Source organism: Camarhynchus parvulus, chromosome Z (assembly GCF_901933205.1).
Source record: "Camarhynchus parvulus chromosome Z, STF_HiC, whole genome shotgun sequence".
Classification (NCBI taxonomy): Eukaryota; Metazoa; Chordata; class Aves; order Passeriformes; family Thraupidae; genus Camarhynchus; species Camarhynchus parvulus.
In genome coordinates this window covers 67,766,077-67,788,344 of record NC_044601.1, presented here as the reverse complement: position 1 = coordinate 67,788,344, position 22,268 = coordinate 67,766,077, and the positions used below count along the sequence as shown (strand labels likewise).

Here is a 22,268-nt window from a genome sequence, read left to right as displayed (position 1 = left end):
CTTCATTATTAAATTAGGCTAGATGGCTAAAGTTAAGGAAAATTAATCCCACAAAGACGATTCTGCAGCAAACTAGAAAGCACAAGCTACTTCCTCTCCACCACACACACATGTTTAACAACAGCATTGTTTTACATTTTCCTCAAGGAAACATTTAAGTTACATTTTGTCTTTCACAAAGTCACTCTGCTCCGGTGAAAATTTAACCTACAGAGTTTGCAGCAGGGAACAGCTCTGCTCCTGAAAAGCTCAAATCACCTCTTTTCCACCACCAGCAGTACCTCAGATGATTCTCAGGCTGCACATAGATAAGAGGAGGTTATTAGGGCATACACCTCCCAAGGCAGATGGGAAATCTTTGGACAAAACCAAGGTCTTCATCTCAGATGTAAAGCACAATCTGATTTTCTTCAAGGCAGGACCCATAGACATAGATGCAATAGGGGCAGACCACCTGATGGCTCTTTCTGAGGCACAAAAACGTCCTTTGGCTGGTTAATTTTTACTTTTTCTATGCAGGCATCACATACGTGTTAATGCAATAAAGATGGAGAGTGAATAAATACTGCTTTCTCATTTTCCAGGCATTAATGCAACAGAAGCTTCTTATCTCTGCTGTTATAAGATTAATTAGGATGTTGTCAACTCAGTTCCAACCTACAAATTACATAATTTAGGACAGTTGGTGTCAGCTCATAGTGCCTTATATAGGTCTTTTTCATGTAAAAAGAAAGACATTCTTTGGCCTCAGAAGGCTGTGACTCAAGCCCAGATTTTGTTTAAAAATGAAGCATCTGCTCATATAATCGTAAGGAATTGTATAATCATAGAGATTTCTGTTTAAAGGGTCCTCTAGAGGTTATTTCACCCATTTTCCTTCTCAAAGGAGTGTTGCCAGCTAAGAGTGCCCAGCCAAACACCGGACAACTCCAGGAGCAGTGATGATGCCACCACCTCCTCAAGCATCTGCACCCAGACCTGCACCATATTCCTAAGAAACTTATTTTTCCTCATTCCCAGCCTGAGCATCCCCAGCAACCTGTGGCTTTGGTTTCTTGGGGAATGATGTGACACAGTGCATGGCCCTGTCATGCCTGCAATGGGGCCCTTGTGCACTGCCCCAGCTCCCCTCAGGGCTTCTCCTCTCATTGGTGTGTCCCAGCTCTTGCTCCTCTTCGAATCCACCCTCCAAGCTCTTCTCAGTGTCTTGACACAAATCCAAAGCAATTCAGTTTGGAATTCAAAGCACCAGTTTGAATTCCACTGAGCTCTGGAAACCTCCTGCTAGCTCAGATCCAATCAGAATATGAAAGATACTGCTGCAAACTTTGGGACATCTTCAGCTTCTCTTCAGCATGTGCAAGGTTTATTCCAACCCACACAGAGGAGTTTGCACTTCTCCTTGCTGGATTCCATGGGATTTCTTCTTTTCCAGCCCTCAAGTTTCTCAAGGTCCACCTGGGCTGGAATTCTGGCCTTCGGCGTGTCAGTCACTCACACAAATCTACCCTTGGCTGGAAACCTGCTGAGGAAACACTCTGCCATTGTTGAGGCTGTTGATGATGAAGTCCAGCTCAGTCCTGCACATCCCAGGATCAATCCATGAGCTATTGCACTCATCACCAGCTAGAGCTGGTGCAACCACAGTACCTCCATCTCTTCATTTGTCAGGTTTTTTACAGTTCCTAAATGTCCCTGGCAGTTTCCTGGAACTGGCAGCAACAACAACAACAAAAAAAATATTAGTGACCCAAATAAGTGAAATGTACATTGATTTAACATTTCTGTTTTTTACTTTCCCATCTCCTGCTAATTGCTTGTGAGGGAAATGTCACAGCATGAGACCTTCATAAGTTTCTTCCTGCAGGGACGGTTTTGCTAAGAAACAGTTGGTTCTGTGCTTTTTGAGACCTGGCATTAATTAGGAGCCTGCTCCTTGCAAGGAAAGGGACTTCAGTTTGCTTTGTTCCTCACCTCAGCAAGCTTTGGGGTCATAAAAAGTACTGCCAGATGAACTGCCTGGATCCCTGATGCTTTCTCTTCCTACTTAAACCCTTCCCAGGGAACTGTTGAAAATTGGCCCCAATTTAACATGGGCAGCTACTCGCATGGACACATGTTGCTCTGCCTTTCCTCTCTATGACTCTTTTTCTCCTCTTTTTCTTCTAGCAATTTCTTTTCCCCAATCCTTCCATAAGAACAGTCATGATTTCTTCCTAACTTCTGTATTCAATAATCCTGTGGAAGTGGGACCTTTCTCCAGAAGTTTACAGTCCCCCTAACTTTGTCTCTGCATTGTGTTTGAATGGAGCTGTGGGAAATACTGCCTGTGTGGCTCAAAGTGGATTTGTGATACTCTTGTGCATGAAAGGGCCTGGCAGGAGGTTAGACTTTCAAAGCTGGGCTATCCGAACGAGGGCAGCAGATGCTGAGTTTCTTTGTCAGGCAGATTTGAGCTTGATGGTCTGGTTTTCCAAAATTTGAGGGCCCTGGTTCTGACACAGCAATGACTGTCTGCCCATGTGTAATCTTATTTCTCTCCGTGAATCTGCTTTTATATTACAGTGTCAAAATTAAAATGCGGTCGTTTTGGTGGAACTATAAATAGTGCCAGGTGAAAATGTAACACTTGCAGCTAAAATGTAAGGTCACTGCAGGTGGTTTGGTCTTGAACTTCCCAAAAGTCAGGAAAACAGCATGGCTGTTTTCTTTGGCAAAATAGGGACAGTAGAGGACAAATGATGCTCAATATCAAATAATATAGATCATCTTGGAAATTTTTTAATTTCCTAGCATATACACAATAAGAAGGTGGAAGGTGGTAGGTCAAACTGTTGCATGAGAAATTGTGACTTTTTCCATTGACTGCTGCATGGTCAAAATTTTGAGAAAGAGCAATATAGAAGGGAGATCTGTTGTGAAGTGGGCCATGAGATGCCAATAGTGGCTTGGTTGATGATCTGTACGTAGCTCTGAAATCCCTGTACCATCAAACACAGCGAGAGCAGGAGGAGACAGACCCCAGCAGAAGGATCCCGAGTGCCACAATTGCTTGGAGAAGGTTGTGGGACAGCAGGAGGGAATGACTGAGTGCTGAAAAAGAATACTGCTTCAGTGGGAAGCCCAGGACACCACTCTGTGGCTAGAAAAGTTATAAAGTATGTTCTTTAACACTCCTCAGCAGATTGCTGGACTCTGCTGGGTAAGTCACTTTACTTCCCCAGCCACTTTGGAATAATGGGAGTTACTACCCTGGCATCCCCTGCAGAGTGCTGTGATGGGCAGTCCTCCATCAGGAACAGAAATTTCTGCTTCCCACTGCACTGCCACCACCACAGTCACTGCACCTCAAGTGCCAGGAGAAAGCATCCAGCTGTATTTGCAGGATGGACTGGAAGAGCTGATTGTCCTCCCTGCAGGATCCTGCGCAAATCCACCGAAATGTCTTGGCAGTGCCCAGAGAAACATGAGCACCCCTGCAGCCTCTTCCAGCCTGCCTTTGCTGCCTCCCCATGCAGCTGGGGCTGGGAGTCAGCCCAGGGTGGCAGGATAACCCTGGGCATTTTTAATAATGGCATTTTTCTCTGCTCTCTCCTTCCAGGAGCAGGCACCGACGCCAACGTGGCCTTGATCCTCTTTGGGGAGTATGGGGACAGTGGCACCCTGCCTCTGAAGGAGTCCAACAAGTCCAACAAGTTCGAGAGGAACCAGATGGATGAATTCAGCTTCTCTGAAATGCTGAGCCTGGGAGACCTCTGCAAAGTGAGGATCTGGCATGACAACAAAGGTCAGGGCAGTGACGGGGCGGTGGGAATGCTCAGGATGTTGTCACTTGAGGGAACACACAGACACAGGGCAGGCTGAAGGCAGAGTCCCCAGCTCTGTTTCAGGCTGGGAAAAATTACCTGGGTAATTTTACCCAGATATTGATTTTTTTATTTTAATTTTTTCCAGGATTTTACGCAGGTCCGGGGAGCTGGTGTCCCAGCTCCCCTGTCTAGACACAACCCTTCAGGGTGCCCCTCTCCCTGGCTGCTGGTGCAGCAGGTCCCCAGACTCAGTCTGAGCTTACAGCCACCTCTGCAGCACTGGGGATGCCTCCCCCAGAGCAAAGCCACCCAGCCTGCTGTCCCAACACACTGAGTCCATCCCCACCTCTCACACAGGCCAGCGTGGTGCTCCCAGAGCAATTTAATATTCTCAGCCTGACACTGACACGCGGGGAAATGCAGCCTGGCATAACACAGCGAGCCTCAGAAGAAAGAAATAAAGATCTGTGTCTGGCTTTATTAAGATCATTGCATCAGCCAGTGAGCACGCAGCGTGCTGCTCAGAGAGGCTCTGACACTTCCCTGCTGCTGGACACCCTGACTGGTGTCACAAACTGCAGAGCAGAGCTCAGTGGGACTGTCATAGTCATTTGTGTTGTCATTCAGGCACCAAGTGGTGTCTTGTAACAAATGCATCACTAACACTGCTGTGGTGACATCCCATCCCATCCCATCCCATCCCATCCCATCCCCATCCCATCCCATCCCATCTTCATGCAAAAGAGATTATACTGCATTAGCAATGGCTAGCTCACTGGTGGCCAGCCCTTGCTGCAGCCCAAAGGTGAAGCTCCATAGCTCACACAGGCTCACACCTGAGCCACTCTTAACAAAGCTGTTTGGCAGCAATATTTATCACAGTCTGGGGAGAAATGGCAAAGGGACCACCTGGTCATTACCTGGTTGCACTGAGGCAGCTGGTTTATGGCTGGGACGGGTTTCATGCCAGCATTGATGTGATGTGACCTGGCCACCATCCTCTCAACTACTCCAAGCTGTGGCAGATGGGGAAGGCTGCATGTCATGCTCTAGTAATAAAAGATGCTATCTCTGGATTAGACTTTCCCATTGGAAAGTCTTTGAGCGGGAGAAAAAACACATCTAATGGTAGCCTCTGTCTGCAGTGAAATATGGGAGATACATCCACCTAACATGATTGTTTACTCCCAGACACTGCAAGCTCTGAGCTCATATTTATCACTCCCATAACACAGCACAATTTAGTTGATTAAACTCCATAATATCATGTTATATAGCTGGTGCTGAATGCAGTAAGGGAGCTGCTTTCACCTGTTTACTTTGCCAAAACACTAATTCCTTAGATCTGCAGTTTAGATGTAGATATGGAAAGGGCTATTGAATGAGAGTTTTAGCTCAATAAACAGGCTTTTTGGCTGTTCCAAGACTGGTTCAGACATCCTTCTGATAGCTCCAAGAAATCAACATGGACTTGCAGATTTGCTTTCAAATCTATTACCAGCTGAAACGTGTACTAAAAGAACTTTTTCCCCAAGTGGGATCATGGCTCCCTGGCGACTGGCTGTGCTAACAGGATGAAATAACCTCACCAAGCAGAGCTGATCCTTAGGGCTCAGGCACATGGACAGACTGGGATGCAGGAAGGTGGGAACTGGATCAGATCAAGGGTCTGAGCAGCTCTTTCCAGCAGCAGCATCACTGGCTGCCTGAGGAAGAGGACGGGCTGAACGTGTAATCCTTTCACAATCCTCTTCATTTCGCATGATGAATAGCTCAGGGCATTTCCTGAAGTGGGTATCATTTTTGTCCATTAAATAATTTCCAGTGATTTTTCTCATTCGAGGTCTTGCCCAGGCCCTTCAGGTGCCATTGGCACCCACACATCCTGTGGCAGTGAGTCCCATGAGTCTGCTGCCTCCTGCGGGATGAGCAAACCCTTTTCATCCAGGAGGGTTTTGTTGCCTTTCCCTTCTTGCACAAGTGATCACAGTTCACCCTCTGAGTGCCACTGGTCATGCTGCTGACACAGGTTGGTAATTGCTGGCTGTGTGCAGCTGCTTGGTGGCAAAGGGAGGTAACAGAGTTTAGCCTTAGGTTAAGCAGTAAATAGGCTCAATTAGTTTAAATTTGCTCTGGGCTAAGAACTTGTACCCAGATTACCACCACAAGTCAGCTAAAATACAAAGCTGGGTGTCTAGAACCTAAAATATGTATATAAATACACATGGCAGCCTCATATTCTCTTTCCTTATTTCCTCATAACACTGGTTTCCACTTATAAATACTAGTCCTTACCAGGCCTGTCTGACAGCAAGGTTAATTTAAGCCTTGGATAAACACCATGCTCAGGTTTTGTTCAGCAAAAATGTTCTTGCTTTTCCCCACAGAAAGAAGGAAAACTGTTGTTTAAATCATAACATATGTTGTCTACATTGTTCTTGCATTAGTCATGTGAAAGGCATCTCCTATCTAAAACTTCACACAATTCAGCATGACAGTTTGTTGGGTGGGTAGAGTATTTATTACTGCTGAGATCCAGGATATAGCTATCCTTTAACTATATGCCTGCTCCCTATATATAATTTATATAAATTGGCTGTGGCACTGCCTAGAAATTCCTGGCTCTATTTCTTTTAAATGAGTAGTAGGGTCAGGGGTCAAGTATGTTTTTTGTCAGATGTGTGAGGGACTTTGGGTATTAAATAAAAATGTGTTTGTATTTACCATTGCTCTGAGGCTTCAGATGTTCATCATTCTTTCTTTACCTCTTTTCTGACTTTTTTGGACTAAATGGTTCTCTACCAATGGCCTGTGGAAGGCTTGGCCTCACACTGGCCCACCCCATTGCTCCTTGAGTCCTGAATACTTGGAGCATGCTTGGTGTTCTTTTCCTGATCTTCTAAATTATCAGTCTCAATCACAGAATCACAGAATCACAGAATCACAGAATCACAGAATCACAGAATGGTTTGGGATGGAAGAGACCTTAAAGATCATCTCATTCCACCCCCTGCCATGGGCAGGGACACCTCCCACTGTCCCAGGATGGCTCCAAGCCCCATCCAGCCCGGCCTTGGGCACTCCCAGGGATCCAGGGGCAGCCACAGCTGCTCTGGCACCCTGGGCCGGGGCCTGCCCACCCTCCCAGACAGCAATTCCTAATTCCCAATAGCCCAAAATCTGTCCCTGCCCTCTGGCCCTGGGAAGCCATTGCCTGGCTGCTGTCCCTGCATGCCTTGTCCCCAGTGGCTGTGCAGCTCTCCTGGAGCCCCTGGAGGCCCTGGCAGGGGCTCTGAGGTGTCCCTGGAGCCTTCTCTTGTGCAGCTGAGCAGCCCCAGCTGTGCCAGGCTGGCTCCAGAGCAGAGGGGCTCCAGCCCTGGCAGCATCTCCGTGGCCTCCTCTGCACTGGCTGCAGCAGCTCCAGCTCCTTGTGCTGATATTTGGGGCCAATGACAACACCACATGAGGTGCCCCATCAAGGTTAGTTAGGAGAAATACCAACCATCCAAAGGCTTCCTTCTCCTTGCCATATCAAGACGCCAACAGCCTGCCTGTATTTCAGGATAAAATGCATTTAAATGCCTTTGCCCATCGTGTTCACTGTGCCATGCACCACAGCTCAGCATCCTTCTCCCTTGGTGCAGCCTTGCTGCAGTGGCTTCGCTCCCAGTTCTCATCTTTTGTTTATCCTTTCACTGAAATTTGACTGCAGTGGGGTGTTCAGAGTTGAAGAGACAGTAATTGCCATGGCAAGCCTATCAGGAGGTCTTTAAATTGCAAACACCGTGTTTTCATCCTCTGGAAAAGCACACCGGTTTTATGGTCCCACTTTAATGCTTTTAAATGCCATTTTCCCCACAAAAACTGCTGAGTGACATCTCTGTATGAGACATAAAGGAGGAATGAAGCCCCCATCTAATTTCTCTAACTTCAGTAAAAATGATTAGGGAGGAAGTTGTTGCTCATTTGAAAACGGGCAGCTTAAAGACTTCACAACTGCAATTTCAAGGAACTTGCTCCTGATTTTTTTAGATGTTTAGAGCTCACCAGTGAGATTCTGGTAACAGCAAAGTGATATGAATGAAATTTAGTTTTAATTTTGCTCCATGTCTTTTTATCTTGCCCCTGTTTACTTTGAGATAGTGATGTTCAACCTAATATATTTAGACTCCCTGAGCAAATTTAATCACTTCCAGACTCCCCATCTCCTGATCTCAGATAGGCACTATGTATTTTCTCATATCTCAGTTCATTTACTTCTACATTTATGCAAGATCAGTATCTGTAGGTCTGTAGAAATGCTGGCTTTCTAAATATAGGCCTCAATTTTTTTAAAAAAAAATTTTTTGGTCTGCTATAAGGACTAAATCACCACTCTGGAAGAATGACGGAAAGTTTGTCAGCATCTCAGTAACAGAACTGTTTACCTAGAAAAAGGCTGGTTTCCCTCCTGTTTTATGTGGCGGGTTTTTGGGTGTTTGTTTGTTTGGTTTTGGATGGCTGATGCCTTTTTCTCCATGGAACAAGGAAGTATGGGAAATCTGGACTTAGCTCCCTCATCTGCCTGAGTAGATTTGAACCCAGGTGATAAGCAGTCTGTCTAAAGTAATTAATTTCAGATTCTTGATTATCTCAGTTGCCATCAACCAAGGGGAGCCAGGAAGAGTCTAATTATGGATAAACCAGACTTTTCTGCGTTGTGGGAGCAAAGACAAAAGTAAATACCAAGGTTATGAAACCAAACTTCTTCTTTGCCTCAGCAAGGCCTTTCTCTCAATTCACCAACTGCTCTGACATTGTCCAGCAGAGTTTTAAATAGCCCAGCTGCCCCAGTGACTCCTTTTGGGTGGCTCTTCCAAAAGAGAAAGTATCTTATTCCCTTTTTGAGTTGGACTCAAGTCAAAACAGTTAATATACCCTCCATTTTCCTTTCCTTTCCCTGAAGGAATTACCTTTTCCAGGAGCAGTCTCTTGACTCAGATGTTAAATGGCCCAGGCCTTGAACTCACAACACACAGCCATTCCAGAGGTCTGGTTCTGCAATTCATGGACATGATTCCAAGCCTGTGGGGCGCTTGTAGGCCATAAATTATTTTTTAAAAAAAAACCAAAGAACTGTCTTTTTTAGCCCTTTGTAAGGATTTACTCAGCTATCAGGCCCGAGAAGGGCTTTTCTAAGCCCTCCCTCTCAGCTCTGGACTGTTGCCTCATAAAATCTGCTGATCCTCAGGGCAGATTTGTTGAAGAGTTTCTGCTTTAAATAAAAAGTGAGAGGACGAGAAATAGATGTGTAAAACTGCCCTAGGAGAGGAGAGTCCATCACACTCTCTGTTTTGCTGGTGGCTCGGTACAGAGGAAGACAATGCCAACTCCTGCACATCCTTCTGCATGCATGGAACAACTACAACTCAGACTGGGCTCAAGTGGGGGTAGACTTGCAGCATGCCACCAACTGTGGCATGGCTGATTAGTCCTTCAAATTGTCCAAATCTGGCCTCAGCACCTTGGGAGATGCCAGCAGTGAGCCACAGAGCCCCCTCTCGTGTGCCTTGCACCTTCCTCTCTCTTCAAGGCCAGGTTTTTCACCCAAAGGTGTTGTCACAGAGATAAGGATTGCACCCTGTGAGGATTATGAGACCCTGGCACAGAAGAACTGTGGCTGCCTCACCCTGGAAGTGTCAAAGGCCAGGTTGGACAGGGCTTGGAGCAGCCTTAGATAGTGGAAGGCATCCCTGCCCATGGCAAGGGTGGAATGGGATGAGTTTTAATCTCCCGTCCATCCCAAACCATTCCATGATTCCATGAAAGGTGTGCTACAGGTGTTACAGCTTAACCAAGAGATACTGCCAAGGTATCACAGTCTAGAAGTGACATGAAGCAGAAAAAAACACGTGAAGAATTCAAACTGCAGACCCACAGAGAACACAAAGCCTTTGGTGTTGACCTTGTGCATTCATTCCTTTCCAATCTCGTGAATTGCAGAACCTTTCAGAAGGAGCCCAAAAGGACAGATGTAGCCTTAGAATTATCATTTCTGTAAAAGCTTCTCTTTTCTACAGGCCTCTTTTGCTCCTCTTGGGGACAAATTATCCTGCATCCTTTGTAAAAGCTTTTGCTTCAAGTATCCCTCTATAAAATACAAAATTTCCTTCAATCACAAGAACATAATCTGAGAAACTGTTCCATCTCCTGTGTGAGTTAAGTGTTTTTGCACAGGAGTAGTTCATCTGTAAAATGTGAGGGCTGAGGAGTGGGGTGTGTCTGAGGGTAATTTATGGGTGGTTTTGACCTGAGTCAAATCCTGAACTCTGAACAACTTGCAGAGACAACAGAGGAGAGGGGGCGCAGGGCACCTACTTTCTAAAACTATCCCAAGTGTTAATCTTCTGCTTTCTCAAAGACTGTGAGAGGTTTTTTTTGCATTGCCTGTCTGCCCTGATGAGAAATGTTGTGGTGTGAACCAACATGAGCCTAAAGGAGAGATACACAAAATGGATCTATTTTTATTCTGCCACTGGCTTGCTGAATGACCTTGCGTAAATCACATCCCTGTACCTCATTTTCAATTATGTAAATTAGGGATAAAAATTATTCACCTTCCTAGAGTGTTTTGAGACGTACTGGTGCACAGCTAGATGCTATGATTTTAACACCTCACAATTAATGCTCCGTTTCTAGCGGTTTGAAGCTGCTATCAAAACTCCCACCACTTTCTGGGTGATGCCTCACGAGGTGGGGTTTAGGGATGAATGCTCACCTCACCAGGCAGGGGACAAAAAAATGTCAGAGAATGCAAGGCTGATGAGCTATCTGTGCTATGGCCGTCACTTCATGTGTCAGAAAACGTGAAATTTTTTAAAAATAAATAAATAACAAATGCAGTTAAGGGGCTCAGGAGTGCTGGCTGGTGGCTGTGAATGGCTCGGCAGCAGCAATTCTTCACTGGCCCTTGAGCAGTCAATGTCCCTAGCAGGAGGGATTTTTTACTCCTGTGGAAACATAAGCACCAGTAATGACTACTATTATCCTTGATCAGACATCAGCTGCGTCCAAAACCAAACCAGAAGAGATATTGCTACAGAAAGTTAAGGGATAGAGAAGATAGTCAATGAATATGGCTGGAGAAAGTGGAGACTTCCATGGACGTGTGTGTATCCAAGCATGGATGTGGCTCTGACTGCAGATATGATCCCACCAGGACTTTATTTGCCAGGAATAGTTAATATTCACCAAAGCAAGGTCAGGGACCAGGTGCCTGCTGAGCACTGAACCCACCACACTTGTTCCACCCCATTTTTTTCTCCCATCCTCCCATGTTTCTGCAGGTGTCAGAATGGTTTAATATTCTAGGGGTGAGTACAGGCAAGTCATGGCTGTTCCTGAGAGAGGCAAAAGAAGCTTCTGGTGCTGCAGGCTGGGGTTTTAGCTAAATGAAGCAGTAATGTCATTATCTGTGTTTCATCTGCGCTTCTACCGTCAGGCTCAATTGTGCTAATCACTGCAGAAATGGGTGACAAGGAGCTTATAATCCAACCTGTCCAATGTCAGGAAAGCACAGACTTCCAGCATCACCTGGGGAAAAAGGAAAAAAGGTCCTGTCAGGGCCTTTTAGGTGGTCCCTGCCCAGAATCCCCCAGTGGCCAGCTTGGATCCTTTTAGGAAAGAGGATAAATGAGACAAATAACTTCTTTTGGATAAGGACATTTGGGGAACAGAATACATTTCCCTAGATCACACTGAATTATACAGAGTCAAGCAAGCAAAGTGATTCTTTTTTCCCCAAAGCTCTTCTCTTCCTCTAATTACATTTGAAATGTTTTGCATGCTATTGAAAATGTCACTTCCAGCTGCAGACCATTAAGGAGCCTATGTGGCACTGCCATGGGTTTTATTAAGGCAGGTTTGTTGCTGGGGATTTCAATGGCAGCAAAATGAGGCCCGGGGTGAAATACCTTTTGTTACAAATGTTGAACACTTGTTTTGGTGGTAGGGGACCTTTCACAAAGGCACAGTGCTCGCCAAATTATTTTAAAGACCAAGGGATGAATAACGAGGCAGGAACTACTCAGATGTGTGCTATTTCTTCCCTTCTGCCCCAAAGCATTAATGGAGGCAAATGTGGTGGTCCTGGTTTGTACTGGGCTCATGGCAGTTGTGCAGCTGATGTTTTCCTGAGCACTTGTTTTCCTGCTACTGCTGCTTGAGATGCCAACAGGACACAGGCAGGTCTGCTCTGGTTTTTTCTGCAATCATCCAAAACTGAGCGATGGAGCAGCTCTGGCTCTGTGGATCAGAGTCAGGGACAGTGTCCAGGGGAAAGGCTGATGGGCCATTGCTGCAGAGATCCTTCAGTTTCTCCTTGCAGCCAGGCTGTGTGGGCAGTGGTCAGGATCTGGGGAAGTCCTTTCACACTCCTATATTCACATCACCTTTCTGGCTCCTCTTGCTCTTCTGCTTATGCTGCTCTATTAACCCAGCTTGGGCTGTGGATTTGGTGACGCTGGGGTAGCAGTTTCCTTTCCTATCATTGCTTAGGTGCTGTAGAGTCTCTGAGCCCATTGCAAAAGTCAGAGAGGAACAAAAGGGGTGAACGGGATAATAGCCTGAAACCAGGATTTCATGACCTGGACAGCAGTTCTGCAAACATGACTTGTTCTCCTTCTGCTGACGTGATGCCCAGCACACAGAGCCAGCCCAGTAGAGGGGAAGTCTCAGATTTAGACTCTGTATATCACTGGCCTTTCCACTTTCTTTTCCATACCAATGCAAAGAGCAATTTTATAAATAATTTCCCAGTCCGAAACAAAAGAAAAACAATACCTTTTCCAGTAGAGCAGGGTGCATTTTTCAGACATGAACCAACCCTTCCATTTCCACATCAGCTTTTAAATGGTGTTTAATGCTGTGGCAATGAACCTCTTGATGTGACACCACTCCTGGCACAATGGGACATGGACAGGGTGGAAAATATGCTGCTATGGACGTAACCAGTGCAGCTTTTACCTGGGGTGAGCTATTTCTCCTAGAAATTAAAAGTACTTAGGGATCCAAATACAGGTCTCATAATCTAATTTAAGTCACTAACAATCAGGAATGAAAATGAGAGAAGGCAAATTTTAGTGAGAGAAAAATGTTTTTTTCTTTAAAGGAGACAGGAGGATGTTTAGGGGAAGTTGTACCATTTTTCTAGGACCGTCCACCAGCTCCTTAATTTACGTACGCCTGTGCTGTAAGGGACAGCCCTGTTGGCATTTGCTTTTCAGTGCTGATCCCTGACAGAGCTCAGCACTTGCTCTTTAAATAGCCCAGAGCTGATAAAAGCATTTTTGTGGGGAGGAGCTGGCTTTGTCCTCAGCTCCAACATCTGCAAGAAAGTCAGGTCAGTCCCATCTCTGCCTCTGATAAAAGAGCAGGAATTTGTTGCAGCTTCTTGGTGAGTGTGGCTGCTGGCATCAGGCTGGAGAAGAGGGAGGAGGGCATGTGCATCTCACCCAGTCTCCTTTCTGGTACTTCTGTTTAGCACTGATCCTTACCCCATCATCCTGTTTGCTGCTGGCAGCCAGGCTGACATCAACAATTTATTCCATCCTAGTCTGCAGGCACTGACATCTCACACTGCAGAAGGCAGGCATGTTTTCCTTCTTTCATGCTGTACTGTTGTCACCATGTAAAGTTTTGATGGAAGCAGAGCAGCCTCCTGAATATCCTGCAGAGATGTTCACTGAACTTAAATGGAAAAGATCCTACCAAAAGATTAACAGCTGACACTGCCAACATGTGTAGAATAAATTTCCGAAACAGCCCCAAAGAGCAAGTTGCTTCAGTTAAATCACAGTGGGAGCCCTGGAAAACTTCACAGAATTGTAGAATCACAGAATGGTTTCGGTCGAAAGAAACCTTAAAGACAATTGTGTTCCAACTCCCTGCCATGGGCAGGGACATCTTCCACTGTCCCAGGCTGCTCCAAGCCCCATCCAGCCTGGCCTTGGGCACTCCCAGGGATCCAGGGGCAGCCACAGGTGCTCTGGGCAACCAAATTAAAGCAGATGGAACCAAACTCTTCTCACCAGTGTCCAGTGACAGGACAAGAATGAATGGGCTCAAACTGAAATAGAGGAAGTTCTATTTAAAATAAGAAAATAAAGCTTTTTTCCCCTCTGCATGGGTAATCAGACTCTGGCACAGGCCACTCAGAGAGGCTGTGGAATCTCCATCCTCGGAGATATTAAAAACCTGGCCACACCTGGCCCTGAGGAACCTGCTTTAGCTGAGTTTGCCCTAAGCAAGATGTTCTGCAGATGAACATCCCAGGCACAACGACTTTGCAATTCTGTGCCCCTGAAATTTAAGGGGTGAATGGTGGTGTTGGTTGAGGTCTGCGCTGCATAGCACACAGTTTAATTTCCTAACTTGGAGAAGGTTCAGGAAGCCAAAGCACAAAACAGCAATGGCTGTGAGGCTGGTAAAGGACTGCCAGCACATGGTGTGGAGGCTCACAGTCCACAGGAGAAGGGCAGCTTGTTGACATTACTCAAAAAATGTGCCATCATTTTCTATTCAGGGATAATGAGGATTAATTTTTGCAAATGTAGGAAACAGGCACACGGCAGTGAATTCCTGGAAGAGCAAGAGCTGTTTAATCTCTCCAGGATATACATAATAAGCGAGCAGATATGTCTCATCATGAACATAACATTTTTTGTCTGACTAATAGCAGGACTTGAAAGTAGAACTGTCAGAACCTCCCATCCCCACCGAGGTCAACAAGTGCTCCTGTGATTTTAACAAAGAAATCAGGAAAACATTCTCAAATGCTGTTTTCTTTGTCTTCAAGTTGCTTTTCCAATGGGGAAAAAACAAACTGAACAAACAAAGTAGCAAGCTAAAAAGGTGCTGTGGCTCCTCAGAAGGCCCCAAGGGAAATGTAAAGTGATTTGGTCATCCATGCTGGAACATCCATCACTTTACTCCGTCCTGTTTTCACATCCAGTCCCAGCACTCATTAATTTGCCCTCGTTCCTTGGCAAGGATGGGAAGTTTCCCTGCAGGTGCTGGCTGGCAGGGCCGAAGGAGGAAGCTATGTTTCACATTCTGACTTCAAATCCAAAGAGGAGAGAGCCTCAACCTTAGTGCTTATAAAAAAGATGGGGACAAATGTTTTAGCAGGGCCTGCTGCAAACAGGGCAGTGGGGGTGGTTGAAAACTAGAAGAGAGTCAATTTAGATCAGATATATAAAGGAAAAAATTTTTTACAATGAGGGTGGGGAGGCTTTGGCACAGATTGCCCAGAGCAACTGTGGCTGCCCCATGCCTGGAAGTGTCCAAGGCCAGGCTGGACAGGGCTTGGAACAACCTGGGATAGTGGAAGGTGTCACTGCCCATGGTAGGAGAGCTGACCTTCAAAGGTCCCTTCCAAGCTGAACCATTCCTCGATTCCATGACTTATAGCAACTACCAAGGAAAGGTACCTCCCCTCCTATGTGCAAACATTCAGACCTGTATTATTTCTGTTGTTTTACCAGGAATTGCCCCAGGCTGGCACTTGGAATATATTGATGTGACGGACTCTGCCATGGACAAGACGTTCCGGTTCCAGTGCGATCGCTGGCTGGCTAAGGGTGAGGATGATGGGCAGCTCATCAGGGAGCTGGCCTGTGCCAATAATGACATCCTGGAACTGAAGGAGCGGACTGGTGAGTTTGGAGTGCTCTTGTGCCATTTCCTGAGGGATCTCGGAGGTCATAGGACCACATCTCCTGCAAGCTGGAGGCGCCCATGCAGGCTTTAGGGGTTATTTCATGTACACTTCAGTTCATGAGTGCAGTTCTGGGATAAGAAATAAATGAAACAGGACTTGTGAGGAAGAAATAGATCACATTCTGGGTTGAAAGCAAAGAGGGGCCCATCTGCAGTGGTTCAGTCCATCAGTGAGCCATGAGAACACATGGATATGATCTCATTAGAAGTAATGTGCTTGAGCCTTTGAGGTGGAAAATAAGTTCAGTCCTTAAAGCTTGGTAAGTAACATTGCTCCAGCTTCCTCCTTCACTGGTTCTGGGCTATGAGCTTAAGAGTCCCAGCTGAATATCACAGCTGAGCTTAACAGCCCATGGTCCTGGATCTGCTCTGGGTAATCCCACTGGGGCCAAGGCAATTACACTGCTGTCTGATGTGGGGGTGACTCAGCCAACAAGAGTTACTTAACCACACTGAGGATATGCAGAGTCCATCTCAAGAACTACTGCACCAGTGCTCTTCTTCAGGAGAATCCTGGAGACAATAATCACATTATTTCTGCGATTGTGCTCTGCCCCTGAAAAAAATATCAGCCTTGTGAGGGCCATTCTGGGTACTTACAGGCCACCACAGCATCTGAGCACATCCTGTTAGGTGCATGGATGCCCTCACTCTGATAGGAACAGTGGCACAAATTTAGGGAGAAAAAAAAAAAAAAAAAAAAAATATGGAGGATTCAGGCTGTGTTTCAGATGAAGTGCTTAGCACAGCATGGATCTGGACACAGATTGTTCAAGAGGGACCTCAATCATCCTTGTGGGTCCCTCCAACACAGAATATTCTATGATTCTAAGAATAGCTCCATCTATTCTTGCTACCCCATTGAACAGGACACGTATTTTTCATGTATTCTATCCCCAACCACTTAGAAGTGAAAAGTCCCACAGATTTCGGTGTGTTTCCACCCTTATTTTGCAAATGCTTGCTGTCTTGTGTGCTGTGATAAATATTAGGAAAGGGATTTTTAAGCAAAGTGACAGCCAAATGAAGAGATCTTGCAGGCCATCTGCTCTCCCTTTTCTGTTTAACGTGTGCGTTAATTGTGCTTTAAAGCCTATGAGATTGTCACAGTAACCAGCGACAGAGAGGATGCAGATACAACGGAAAACATCTGGATCATCCTGGAAGGGAAGATGGGCCGCTCAAAGGAATTCCTCATGGAAAACTCTTCCAAGAAAAGGAGATTTGAAAGGTAGTAAGCAGGATGGTGGACTAGAGGAACCCCCACACCTGTTGTTGTCCTCCCCAAATGCCACATCTTCTTGCCGTGGGGAGCTGTGTTTGTGCCATGCTGCTTCCAAAAAAGCTTGATGGCTTCCCACTTGGATTACAGGGAAGATATCAAGTGATGGTGGGCAGCCACAGAGTAGATTTTATAACAGCAAGAAAAAGGCATGTGGCAAAAGGAAACGTAGATATTGTGTGTGTGTGTGTGTGTGTGTGTGTGTCCTTTTGCATCGGTACATACAAAGAGGCTCCTGGCAAGCCCCCAGGGAGGCTGTGTGGATTCTGAGCTGGGAGGAGCAGGAGGAAGCTGGAGGTGGTTTTAGTTCCTTTTACAGCATCTCACTGGGAGTGGGAATCAGAGAGAAAGTAATAATAGTTGGAGGCTAGATGTTGTCAGAGCTGCTCAGATTTGACTCTGCAGACGGATCTGGCGGGTAAGGCTGCGAGATCACTGTGGTGTGAGGAAAGGCAGGGATCAGCCTCCTGCTGGAGGGACATCCATGGAACAGGGGGCATATTCCTTCTCCCACATGGGACCAAAGGGCTCCAGGTGTGAGCAGGGTTTTCTGCTTGTTTGAGGACAGGGAACACCCTCTGGAGATGGAGATCTCGCCAAAGTCACGGGCACGGCTGATGTTCTGCTGCTTTGCAGGGAGGAAAAGTGATGGATGACCAAATCACTTTTTCTGGTAAAGGAAGGTGAAATTCTGGCCTATGTGGAACACAGTATGACTGACTGAGACATCACATGAAATATGAAAGAACAGGAGGAGCTTCTTGAGCTGACGGTGCCTGTGGAGGAGTTAGACACCCCTCTTCATTAGGCACAGTCTGTCCCTTGGAGGGACCAAGGGCCAGTCCAAGGAAATAAACCCAACAGATACTCAAGGAACACAACAGGAATCCAGTCAACGCTTTGTCAGAAACCCATCAGGCCTGCCCATGGCAGGGGTTTGGAATTAGATGATCTTTAGGGTCCTTTCCGACCCAAACCATTCTGAGATTCTGTGATTTAATTGTTCATGTGAGCTATTTCCAACTCGAGCTTCAGGAAGGGTGGCTCAACTAGCAAATTTAAAACAGCTATGGTGGGTAGATGTGTAACAGATACAGTATCTGTCAAGAATGAATGAATAAGTGCTGGAGGGGAAATTAGTCATTCTTTAGGTTTATCTATAATGAGGCAAATTGATTTTGTATGTGGAACAGCTCAAGTTTATCCTAGAAAGTCCTAGTGGCAACAATTTAAAGTGTCACCCCTAATCAGAGAAAATACTAAATTTAAATATGGAAATTATACTTTGTGTTGAATGATTGTAGGTTAAATCAAATGACTGTAAATGAAGGCTTATCTTCTATCTTCCATAGCCATGTGCAAATTACTTAATGTCCATATGAGGCAAGTCACTGGCAGCCTCCAGGATGCTGAAACTGCTCCCTGTTTCTCCTGTAGGGGAGCAACTGACACATTCCAGTTTTCTTCAAAGAACGTTGGTGATATTGCAGCCATCTGTGTTGGTCACTGCCCAAAGGATGGGAAGAAGTCATCTGCAAAAGCTGATGTCTTCTGGCACGTCCAGGAGATTACTGTGACAGAGATGGAGCTTTGCAACAAGTAAGTGCCTTCTCATCTGCAAGGAGCTGCCCTGGGAGGACATGGGCCAGCTGAGCAGCTCTGCACACATCCTCCTGAAGCATTTCAGGTTTAGGAAATAACAGAAAGTCTTGTTTCCTGTTATGTAGTTTGGTGTGTCAGGTCCAGAACATCCTTGTCTGACTTGCCTGTGCAATTTCTGAGTTCTTAGAGAGGGTATTTGCATGTGCAGGTAACTTTGTAAACAAGTGGGCTGGGGTGAATCTCACAGCCAGCATGAATTGAGGTCTCCCATTATGGAAAATAACCAGGGTGGCTGAAATTCAATTGTAGGATACTCTGCACAGACTGGTCTTTAAGTAAGCCTTGTGAAAGATTTCCCGGAAACGAGAGTAAGACAAAGGCTAAGCCTCTGATTCCGACCAGTTTGGATAAGAGATCCTTCTGGTCTGGTCCAAAAGGCCACACGTGACTGGAAGGGTGCAGTCCTGCAGCTCAACCATGCCTGAAGAGCCCTGAGCATGGTCAGGTCATGCACACTTTGATCTGAGTCCCATCTTTGGGCGGGGAGCAGATTCCACAGGGACTGTGCAGGAGCAGAGGAGATCACCCATCTGCAGAACAAACTGCACTTCACTGAAACAGTTCACGACATTAATTGTGGATTTCTTCTCTTCTCCACGATATTTCCATTGCTGCTGAAGAATTTAACTACGAGGAGTTTGCTCCAGCTGAGACAATTGAGTGTTTAAGAAGAAATCCTTGAAGTGGTGGTGTTTTTTTTTAGAAGCTAAGAGTCTCTCCTAGCAAATTAATCAACCAACTGAAGAGCCTTAATAATATTTGCTGAATGAAAACTCAGTCAATTGCATACTAAAACATGCTCTTTTCTGCTGGTGGGGAAAAGCCTGGAACCCTCTAAGTCCAGCTGTGCAATCAGATCCGTACACTGAACTCACTGGGAGCATGCTGAAACTGCTGGGACAGTGTGCTGTGAAGGGGCCAAAGGTTTTCTCACAAAATCTCACTTTTTAAAGATTGTTTTAAATTAAAGAGGGCAGCCAGAAGGTGTGGGCAAAGCCTGCAGTCTGTCCTTGCACTGGAGCAGGGCTCCAGCTCTGCAGAGGCAGCACTTTGCAGTGGTGTTTGCTGTGCACACGAGCAACTGGAGAGCTTGCACCATGAGAACAAGTTCTCACTTCAGGTATTACCCATCCCAGATATCAAAAAACCTACCCAGACAAGCCAAAGACCAAGTTTAAAGAGTTACCAGATTGTTGCAGCAATAGTTTTGAATTATACCGGGATTTTTCCTCTCTTAGTACGTAAAAAGATAGTATTTAAAGATTTTCCTTGCATATTTCAGGGATATAAAGGTAATTTTTTTCTTTTTGCCCCTCATGAGGATTGGCATGCACTATTTCACTTCCAGACCATGAGATATTACACAGCTGAGGAAATCAGTCTGCAGCACTGGGCATCCTCTACATCACACTCTTCATGCAGTTTTTCTGCCCCTGAGCCTAAAATTTTTTTCCGCCTGGAATTTCTCATTTACAAAGCTTCTTCCCAGGGAATAAGTGCTTCACTTTGCCTGCAGAAAATGCCAAGAGTATAGAAAGTGCTTAAGAATGTCATGCAGCTGGATTGACAGTGACCCTTCCTCCAGGTGCTTATTTTACACACGCACTGCAATCCAGCCACACTCAATTCAGGAGGACCTGCTGCTGTTCAGTGAAGGTGGGGAAGGGGCAGAAGCTCATTTGGAACTGATCTGCATCACTGGAAATGAAATACATCATTAAAAGCAGAGTGCTCCAGCCCCTGGCTGAGTGCCAGCTACGAGGCAATTTATGGATGTGCTCGGTGTTCCCTGCACATCACCAGAGACAGCACTGCAGGGACAGGGGCTGTTGGCATCTGGTACCTCTCATTCCCCTGTTCCCACTTTTTTGTTCCCTGCTAAGGATGAGACAGGTGATCTAGAAAGAGCAGGGGAGATTTAAAGCTCCTCCATCTTTCCCGTTCCTTTTTTTTATGCCTTTTTCCTGCTTTAGCTCTGGGCCTGACTGCTTGTCCTGCCTTGGTGGGTCTGGAACTGGTCATGCCATTGCACAGGCTGAAGAGGTGACAAGAGCCACAGAGATCCTTCCCATGTGCAGTGTGTCTGCAGCTGAGTGGGGAGAGGTCAGATTTTTCCAGTTGGAAAGTTCCATCGTGGCTCTCTTTCTAGAGAAATATCCAAGTTCTGGTACATAGAGGGGAAAATGCTGAAACAGCATTAATATTGGGCAACTTAGTAGAATTCACACTCCCTAACTTGCTGGCTCCATGTTTGTACCAACAACGTGATACAGATGGACAGGGCCTGTCCCTGTGCCAGCACTGCTGAGGCACCTCCAGTGCTGGGGACAGCTCTGGGCCCTCAGGACAAGAGAGACACTGAGGGGCTGGAGCGTGTCCAGGGCAGGGAATGGAGCTGGGGAAGGGGCTGGAGACCCAGGAGAGGCTGAGGGAGTTGGGAAGGGGCTGAGCCTGGAGCAAAGGAGGCTCAGGGGGGACCTTGTGGCTCTGCACAGCTCCTGACAGGAGGGGACAGCTGGGGGGGTCGGGCTGTGCTCCCAGGGAACAGGGACAGGAGGAGAGGGAACGGCCTCAAAACGTGCCAGGGGAAGGATAGATTGGATATTATGGAAAATTTCTTCATCCAAGGAGCTGTCCAGCCCTGGCACAGCTGCCCAGGGCAGCGGTGGAGTCGCCATCCCTGGAGGGATTTAAAAGCCGTGTGGATGTGGCACTTTGGGAACACGGCGCAGCGCTGGGGTGGGGTAGCACTTTGACTTGATGATCCTAGAAGGCTTTTCCAACACAAACAATCCCACAATTCTCTCACATTTGCCCAACAAAGTGGCCATCCATGCCACTAACCTGCCTCTTATTCCCCGCGTCAGGTACTTCTTCAGGTGCAACACGAAGATCCCTCTGCGCTACAAGCGGCAAGACTACAAAGTCTTCGAGTGTGCCAAGGTCACCGAGAGCTTTGCCAGCAAAGCCCGGAGCCTGGTGCCAGTGAAATACGAGACCATCGTGGTCACGGGCTTCGAGAAGGGCGCGGGCACCGACGCCAACGTGTTCATCACCATCTACGGCCTGAACGGCGACTCGGGGCGGCGCGCGCTCAGGCAGAAGTTCAGGAACCTCTTCGAGCGAGGCAAAACCGACAGGTTTTACCTGGAAACGCTGGACATGGGGGAGCTGAAGAAGGTCAAGATTGAGCATGACAACAGCGGGCTGGCTCCGGGCTGGCTGGTGGAGAGGGTGGAGATCACAAACTCAGCCACTGGCGTCACCACCATATTTCCCTGTGGGAAGTGGCTGGATGAAAACCGAGGGGATGGGTTAATCTGTAGGGATCTTTTCCCTACGCACTGAGGAGGGTTTTGGTCCCTTCAGTATGCTTTTTTTTTCCTCATTATACTGTTTTATATTGCCTGTTACTTTTTAATAAACTGCCTTTTGTATTGAGAGATTTTTAGCAGCAAGACTCTCTTCCTGGGTTAACATTTTGTAAAAGTAATGTTGCTTTTTTTTTTAAGTGCACATAAAACTGTTAATTAAATAAATGCATTTGTTGCTTACTTATGATTAAAAGCTACAACCAGCAGAGATATAAATTTTCCTTTACCAGCTTAGACGTTTCTGGTTTCAGTGCTATGCCTTGACAGAGCTGAGAACACCCACTGACCTACTCCACTGATAGACTCCACTTTTAGGTAAGCATAGAGGTTAAGATAATTGAGACACTTTTATTTAAGAAAATTGGAGATCCCAGTTTTTTCCCA

At 46.3% G+C, this 22,268-nt stretch overlaps 1 protein-coding gene across 1 annotated transcript in view; it reads left to right on the top strand.

Annotated features, from left to right (window-relative positions):
- LOXHD1 (lipoxygenase homology domains 1) overlaps positions 1-21,858 on the top strand; it is a 150,926-nt gene extending 129,068 nt beyond the window's left edge. Inside the window, 5 exon segments of the mRNA XM_030968988.1 lie at positions 3,602-3,787; positions 15,332-15,502; positions 16,659-16,797; positions 18,286-18,447; positions 21,378-21,858. Of these exon segments, the coding sequence (XP_030824848.1) occupies positions 3,602-3,787; positions 15,332-15,502; positions 16,659-16,797; positions 18,286-18,447; positions 21,378-21,858 (1,139 nt within the window).
- The last annotated feature ends 410 nt before the right edge of the window (positions 21,859-22,268 follow it).